The sequence below is a fragment of the Myripristis murdjan genome, chromosome 17, assembly GCF_902150065.1.
Source record: "Myripristis murdjan chromosome 17, fMyrMur1.1, whole genome shotgun sequence".
Taxonomy (NCBI): domain Eukaryota; kingdom Metazoa; phylum Chordata; class Actinopteri; order Holocentriformes; family Holocentridae; genus Myripristis; species Myripristis murdjan.
In genome coordinates this window covers 23,584,498-23,593,067 of record NC_043996.1, presented here as the reverse complement: position 1 = coordinate 23,593,067, position 8,570 = coordinate 23,584,498, and the positions used below count along the sequence as shown (strand labels likewise).

The 8,570-nt window shown below is 45.1% G+C and overlaps 1 protein-coding gene across 1 annotated transcript in view; it reads left to right on the top strand.

Moving 5' to 3' along the window:
• The window catches only part of col6a1 (collagen, type VI, alpha 1), a 28,358-nt gene extending 26,640 nt beyond the window's left edge, over window positions 1-1,718 (top strand). Inside the window, exon 35 of the mRNA XM_030075047.1 lies at window positions 1-1,718. This exon is cut by the window's left edge and continues 84 nt beyond it. Coding sequence (XP_029930907.1) covers window positions 1-521 — 521 coding nt within the window. The 3' untranslated portion in view covers window positions 522-1,718.
• Window positions 1,719-8,570: the final 6,852 nt, after the last annotated feature.

The following is an 8,570-nucleotide window of genomic DNA, read 5'->3' as shown; positions in this document are numbered from 1 at the left end:
CGTTCGTCCGCCGCCTGGCCGAGCGCTTCCTGACCGCCGAGAGGAGGGGACGCGTCGGCGTGCGAATGGCGGTGGGCCAGTACAGCCGGACCCCGCGCATGGAGCAGGAGCTGACCTCCAACCTCACCCAGCTGTCCCACCAAATCCAAGAGGCCGCCTTCCAGAACGACGGCACCGCCGTGACGGAAGCCATGAGCTTCGCCCTGCAGCGCTTCGAGAGCCGCGGAGACTCGGGGAACAGGAGGAAGAAGCTGGTGCTCTTCTCCGACGGCAGGTCTCAGGGCATCACCGAGGCCGTGCTGGAGAAGCGCGTTCGCCAGGTGGTGGACGCCGGCGTGGAGCTCTACGTCATCGCCGTCGGCAGCCAAGTTAGCGAGGTCAACCTGCGCACCCTGGTGAGCAGGGGGCGGCAGGACGACGTCTCCTACGCCCAGCGCCACCTGTTCCGCGTCCCAGACTACCCGTCTCTGCTCCGCGGGGTTTTGCACCAAACCGTCTCCCGCAAGGTGTCCCTGCCCTGAGCCCGGGGCCCCACACAACAGGACCAACACGCTTTAGATTTTTAGTCCCATTATGAATACTCAGTCTCACTCATTTACCATACACTGTGCTCAAGTGCTTTTTTTTTTAAAACAAAATGTCAGAAAACGACAAACGATTGTGTTTCATGCAGACGGGAAGGTCTGTGCAGGAAACGGGTGCAGCTTCGGTCCTGGAGAGCCACTGATCACGGCCACACCTAAACCTGGTTTGAGCTTCGAACTGCAGATTTGCTTTTGGGCTGACTTCCACTCAGATGCTTTACACGCCTGTGCCATTTTCACTGAGAGTGGAGCCGTCATCTTTCCAAGTTAATTTGACTCACTTCAATGCAAGGCAAAAAATAAATAAATAAATAAATAAATGAATGTGGGGCAAAGTGTGTGTTGAGAATGGCTCGTCTCTTGTCTCTCCAGGACCGGAGCTCCCTCAGTTTGAATGATGTGTTTAGGGTCTGACGTGGACCCGCTTATTGTTGCTCTTAGATCACCAGACCGACAGGGAAACAGGACGTGACATCAGACAAAACCCATCAGCACTTCACCTGGCCCTAATGAGGGCCGAACAGCTGGACCCAGCATGTGTGATTGTGTCTGAGTGTGTGTGTGTGTGTGTGTGTGTGTGTGTGTGTGTGTGAACCTCTACTCATGCGCTTTACACATGTATGTGTAAGGAGGCGATGTTTCATTTGCAGCCTTGGGGGATTGTTCAATAAACAGTTGTTCTGAGGTCACTGGTTCACATGATGACAGAGCGCTCATCTGTGCGCCAGAGCCTCTGTCCAACAGACACACACACACACACACACACACTCACACACAGACACACACACACACTCGGACTTCATCAGTCAGGCAGGAGAACATCTGTCGTCGCTGATGGTCCAGCCTGATATAGAAAAGACGCCTAAGGGAACTATGCTGTGAGCCCCTCACACCCACACACACTTACACACACACAGAAAATACACACTTTTTTGCTCCTCTCAGTTTTAGTTTCCACACCTTCGGTTTTGTTGTCAGTGGCCCAGAGTCACTGTAGTGTTGTTATTATCTGTGGTGCTATTAGTCTCAGTGTATCAGCCTCTACCCATGTTGTTAAAGAAGATACTTTACCTGAGGATACACACCCTCAGTAGTGTTGTAAGAGCTCCTTCAATAAAGGTTGCTACACCCAAACGTCTTGGCTCACTTTTGTACACACACACACACACACACACAGTCTTCTGTACCTGTGATCACTTCTGCAGACATAAATAGTTTTGAGGACATTCCTTTAACTCAGAGTCACTTTCTGACCGTTAATCTGAACCCCTAAATAGTTAAAGGTGCACCATGTAAGGGATAATCAGTGAGTGTGTGTCTGTTAGATGGTTTTAATGCACAACATGGCAGAAAAGACGGTGGTTCCCCTCCACAAAGTGCTTATACCGTAGCCATTTGACAACAATAATTTGCATTCGCAATTTTTTGTTGAATGTTTTGCACTCAAACCAGCGATGTGTGAAATACATGGTTTTAACCCACACCTGGTGGCCAATTAGAAAACAGTATTCACCCAGACCACAGTATAAGTAAAAACAAAAATAATAAATTCTGAAGCACTAAAAATCAAACAGAGGCCTAAAATTTTTCATTTTCCTGGGACCCATTTTCACCCCCAAGGATAGTTTTTAAGTTTTAGTTTTAGATAGTTTTTACTGTTTTCTTCCTATGCTTTCTTTTAAAATGCATATCTCAAAACCACGTACTGCACCTTTAACCTCTAACCTTCACCTGACTCTGACACTGTGTTTAACTCCAGATGTTAAACCTGCAATTCCCAATGGGAATTTGGTCCAGAGATGAATAGGAGTCAGGTTACTCAGTACCAGTGTACACTGTTACCATGGTTACAGATGCTCTCCATGCAGGGCTCCTACATGTTTTCCATTTTTCAAAATTCCATAGTTTTTCAGACAAACATTCACAGACATCATGGTGGATTTTTTGGGGGGCTACATCAGACCGCCGATAACTAAATGTTTATCAGGCCTGTAATAAAAAAAAAAAAAAAAAAAAAAAAAAAAAGATGATATGCCCAGCAGAGAAGTCTGAAACAGGCATTTGAATCGTTCTCTCCCACGTTCACTGTTTAAGACATGGCTGCGTCAAAACATCTTATCAATTATTTGATGCGATTTTAAACACTATCATCTGGAGCTGAAGATGTTTTTTCCAGAGTCGTATTCCGTACTTTTCCAGACTGTGTAGGAACCCGGTCCACACGCTGCTGCTGAGTTTTGGCTTCACCGTTATAACTTTTGGTCAACATGACTGATATTTCAGTGGCTCACAAGATGCCAATCCCTAATTTCAATGTAAAAGTTACAATCAGTGAAAGTCAGATTTTGTGGTCCAAACTCAGGACGCCCTAGATCAGGATTCAGCCTTAAGAAGAGGTACACGTGCACATGCATTAGTATCATGTCAGAGCAGCATGTGTGGCTGTGCATCTGGATCACTGACAGAACTGCATTACTGTGGCAAAGTAAACTCCAACTGGGTTCTCTTACACCACTTTGATGGCAAGAACCATGAAGTGAGTGAGGCTCATGGAGACCAGGCAGCTCGCTGTGCTGGAAAACAGCAAACAGTCGAGGGAAAACATGAATTGGCTCTCAGGAGTTTCTAGAGAGTCCTTAGAAACTTTCAGGATGAACGGTGCTGCAGTATGACACCCCGACAACACGGCAGCAACGTTTTAGTGTAAACACACAGTTTTAGTGAAAGTAGGAAATAGTTATGGCTGTTTTTGCACGGTGGAATTTATGATCTCTCAAATGTCTTCATCAACAAACATTTCCCACACTCACTCCTGGCTCTGAAATGAACAGCTAAAGGTCAGTGAAGTAGCAGCTTTGCTCTGCTGGCTTCCCGCTTGGCCACACCTGATAAGGTATCAGTATATTCCATTGTTTTTCAGACTTGCTTTCATCCAAAGATCGTAACATAAACAATGATGACATGCACCCCTTTCCCGGATTTTGCCAAATAATCTGTCCAAGTTCTGTACTCCCGCTGGATGACAGAAAACACATCATCTGGCAGTGGATGAAACAGAATGATGGAGTTTTGGTTATAAATTTGCAAAATGTCCCTTTAAGTTCAGCCAAACGCAGCGGAGCAGAGCTCGGGTGGAAACTGTTGACCGAGTGCACAGGAGCTACACGGCTGCTTCTGTGCTGTAGTCTGAGCAGCGCTTCAAGAAATTATCTCCGCCAGAGGGAGAGACAAAGCAAGGAAATCCAGGATTTCAGCTTTAAAACAGTCAGTTTTTAAAGTAAGCACCAACCAAATGTCCACTTGGCTGAGTTTACACCGTGTTAGGGGGCTACAGCACGGCACAATGAGTATGGAGCCCGAATTCAAGTCCCTGCATGACCAAGCAGCTGGCCTGCTGACGTGTCATTGAGCAAGACACAGAATCTGCAGGGCTGCTGCTCTGTGGCTCAGTCTGACCTCTGACCCCTCAACAACAATGAGGTTTCTTTGTAGAGCCTCTTTAAACTATTGCAGTAAAAATTTATCTGTTCCAGTGAAGACAAGAGTAAGAGCAGAGAATTCAAAAGCACACACACACACACACACACACACACACACACACACAGTAGCTTTTTTCTCTTTATTCCCCTAAGTCTTGGGGAATAAGTCATATGCTTTATATTAAACTTCACACTCAGCCAACAGCAGTTCTACAGAACTGTCTCAGTTTGGGTTACTTTTCCTCTTTCTGCTGTGTGCACTTTTATGTGTGTGTGTGTGTGGGTATGTGTGTGTGTGTGTGCGCACATGAACACGCACTAGATGTGGTTGTGTTGTCTGATCCCTCCATCTCTTCCTGTGTACATTTTCTTTTGAAAAGCTAGACCACACTTATCAAAGTAACAGCATTCCACAGTGTCTGAGGGTGTGAACATTTGCGTGTCCGGCCTTATTTACATGTGTGTGTACATCTATTTAAATTTTGTGAGCGTATGTGTGTGTGTGTGTGTGTGTGTGTGACTGTTCCTCAGAAATTTGTCTTGGCTCTTCCAGCGGTTTTCTGAGACTCAATTTCCTCCTTCCTCCTGTTTTCTGAGGAAAAAGCCTCTGGATCAGAGCGCTCACTACCATCTTACTCTCAGGCAGCAGTGAAACCTTTTTCCAGTGAAATTCACTGGCAGTGACATGCGTTTCACACATGGGCTTGACCATGCATGCGCGTCTGTTCACCATTAGTGTGTATGTATGTGTGTGTGTGTGTTCATGTTCATGCTCACGCGCGTGCACGGTGCACTGAGGTAACGACTCCCAGCTGCCTTGTCTGAGCAGAAAGAGAGCACATCTGGAGAAAAAGAGGCACAGAAAGAATAGAAGAAGAAACAGAAGAAGCGAGGGACCAAAGGCAGAAAAAAGATTTGCAGTTTCATCTTATCATAAGTTTACGATATAATTTTTTTTTTTTGTTTGTGCTATAGAGCTGCAAGGAAACATCTGGAAGAGCTGTATCCCTCTCATTCATACACACACAAGCACACAGATAAAGAGAGGACAGCTCCCTGCAGCCACAGCGCCTTTTCTCTGTGCATGTGTGTGTGTGTGTGTGTGTGTGTGTGTGTGTGTGTGTGCACAGATACTCAGTGTGCATGTGTGTGTTTTCGGGCATGTGTGCAGCTGCCGTGCACGCTCATGAGTCTGCACTCTGCTTGTTTGCTTGAAAGTTTCTTTACCTGCTGCCTTGTTGGCGTCTCTGTCTTCGCTGCTTATGTGTGCTTATGAGGTCGAGCGAGATTTATTTCCTTAGAGAGAGAGAGAGAGAGAGAGAACGGGCAGTTTAGCGAGAACTTGCTGTGTTGTTGGGGGAGTTGTACGTGATTCTGGAAATGATTATGCAGAAATCCCCCCAGACTGAAAAGCTCTTTGGGTCCATGTGAAAGAAATGAAGGAAAAATTTAGTAGTGTGTGTGTGCGTGCGTGGCTGTGTGTGTGTGTGTGTGTGTGTGTGTGAGAGAGAGAGAGAGAGAGACAGAGAGAGAAAGAGAGAGAGAGAGACTGGTTTTCTCTTATTTGGGAGGGAGGGTGGAAGGCCATTCCTGCTCTATGACTCACACTTTTAAGAGACCAGAACCCCCTCCTCCTTCACTCTCTCTCTCTCACTCACACACACACACAGACACACACACACACACACACACACACACACACACACACACACACACACACACACCGTCTCTTTTTAAGGAAAAACCCCTCTATGGCCAACACAGAGAGAGGAGTTAGCAGCTGGCTCATCCCGTCTTCTTCCTGCCTTCTCCCTCACCTCTCCTCTTCCTCTCCTCTTCTTCACCTCCTCTCGCGCAAACCCCACTTGGTCGCCATGGCAACGTCTCACCTTCAGCCATCGCTTTAGTGATCGTAGCCCGTCCTACCCTCCAAAATGTTTTTTTTTTTTTAAACTGTGTAATTTGTTTAGCTTTATCCATTATTTGTTCCAGGTTTGAGTTTCAATTTAACTCAGTTTGAAAATGTTTTATTGGCACCACGAGCAGCTCTCTTCAGCCAATCTAAGTAACCGATAATACATATTTTTATTCTCTCTGTACATCTACAGTAGTTTCTAGAGGTCATACTGTACGCTCTCATGGTCAAATATGCTTTTCTTAACTCTAGCCGAGAACTGGCGCCATCAAGTCTTGAAAAAACAGCTATATGATTTCTCTGTACAAGGGACGGTTAATGTCTTCCAGATGTGCTTGCAGATGACAAGAGAAATCAGATTTTGTCTACCTTATGATATAAAAAGGAGCTCTCTCCTCCTGCTACTGTCATTCTCACACTCTCCACACCAGTGTGTCGTTATGGCCCGAGCTCGCTGATAAATGCCTGAAATGATCTGCATGCTGGCGTCTAATTTCTACTCTGGCCTTGACAGAATAATCTAATCCCACTTTTACATCGCTAAATCTTACATAAATAATGGTAACAATTAGGGATGGAACAATATATCGTGATACTTTCGCTTATGATACATTGTCAATATACTTGTGCCAATTATCAATATTTGAGTTTTCAGCTTTATTTCCACTGATGCACATTTGAGTTCCTATGAGGCAAAATTGTCCCCTTCCATGTTGCAGTTGTGCATATTAAAACACTAAAAACACGACTGATTCCTGTTTTTTGAAAAATTATTTTGCCTTTTCCAGTGTATTACAGATATCGTGATGTATAGTAGCTGATTATCTCTAATATATTGAATATTGTGGAATCGCCTGTATCGTGATTCCATCGCTATTGTGAAAAAATAGCATAATGGCATCGCATCTCATGTTACCCAGTGATTCCCAAACAACAAGCAACAAAAGTTAATAATTATAAAATCATTGAATCATTCATTTCATCTATAAGGATCAGTGTGTTAAACCCTGTAGCATGTGGGCAAAGTCCCCAAATTTAATGTCATTTCCCATAAAAATAAATAAATAAATAAATAAATAAAAAAAAAACTCCAAACTCACCCATAAAAATACACTAACTTTCTATAGAAACAAGTGGAGTTGTCACTTATGACTGATTTATTATTATGTGGTTAGTTGATGTGTTAAATCAATCAATTAATCAATAAGACCTTATTAATACAGCACTTTTGCTACAAATGTAACACAAAATGCCTCACACCATAAGACAATAACCCCACAGGCCAGCCCACAGCAACGAGTAATAATAATACTAGCAATAAATGACCTAGTAATTAATAACATACTCAAACAAAAAAGTCTGATCAATTTGCACTGAAGAAACACCAGAGGCATAAAGACCAGTAAGAAATAGATAAAAGCTCAAAGCAGCAAAATAAATAAGCAGTAAAAAAAAAAGTAATGTATGAAAAAGACAATAAATAAGAGAATAAAAACTCCAAACAACAGATGATAGATGAACAGTAAATGAGAGGTCATAGGTCACCACAGACAGACAGCACAAGGGGGAACACTTGTCCTGAACACTGCCTCGGTGTGTTTTGCTCCAAATAGCTACAGTAGATTTCTGGCAGCTGTTGTTTGCGGATGACTTTACATTATCATGTTAAAAAGATCAAGAGCAAGTTTGGATTCACCCTCAGGGAAACTGTCCAGACTTTCCATACCCGGCTGACCCCTGACCTCCCCCTCCTCCTCCTCCTCTCCAGTGAGCACCTTCCCTCCTCAGCTCTGAAAAGACCATCATGTACCAGCTGTGGGCCGGGATGTAAACGCGTGTTGCTGAGAGTCGCTCCTGTGTTCAGGGCTGGATAACACATCAGTGTGTGTTGCTGCCGCTGCTGTTCAATGCATTGTCGATCACAATCAGAGAACAAGGAGACAAAGCAACATCAGAGCATAAAACACAGCCGACATGAACATATATCCGGGACGTGTGAACAGTTTACGAGGCAGACCTCCCACCACGTGCGACAAATGACGCTCATGCACGCGCACACACGGAGGAGCGTGCGCGCACCTACACACTCCCGTTGTAGCACCTACACGCACTTATAAACAAGCCGAGCCGGCGCGCAGGATTGTTTACCCCTTACGTAAACTCCTCTCACTCTTGCTTGGAAATTGCAACCAGACGCAAGCCGAGATGCAGCGTTGCGTGTGCGTGTGCGCGCGTGCGTTTACGCGTAGGTGGGAGGATGGAAGAGGGGATGAAGGGATCTATAGTGAGCTAGATATGCTTTTTATCCTTGTATATTTCATTCTGATCCGCCACGTGTGTTTGATTACCAGGGAAAACACCATGTGCTCCGTGGGACATGAAAGCCCCGCGCGTCCCCAAGGGTCGCGCCATGTGTTGTGGCTATCAAATGGTCATATATATGGTAATATTAAACGGACATTACAACTTGTACGTGAGGGTTGGGAGGCTGGAGCGGGATTTGGGGGGCGGAGGGGGGTCCATAACTCCAAGCTTAACTTTGGCATCCCACTTCCCAGGTTAGCGATAACGCTGAGCAGGCCTCGGGTATAT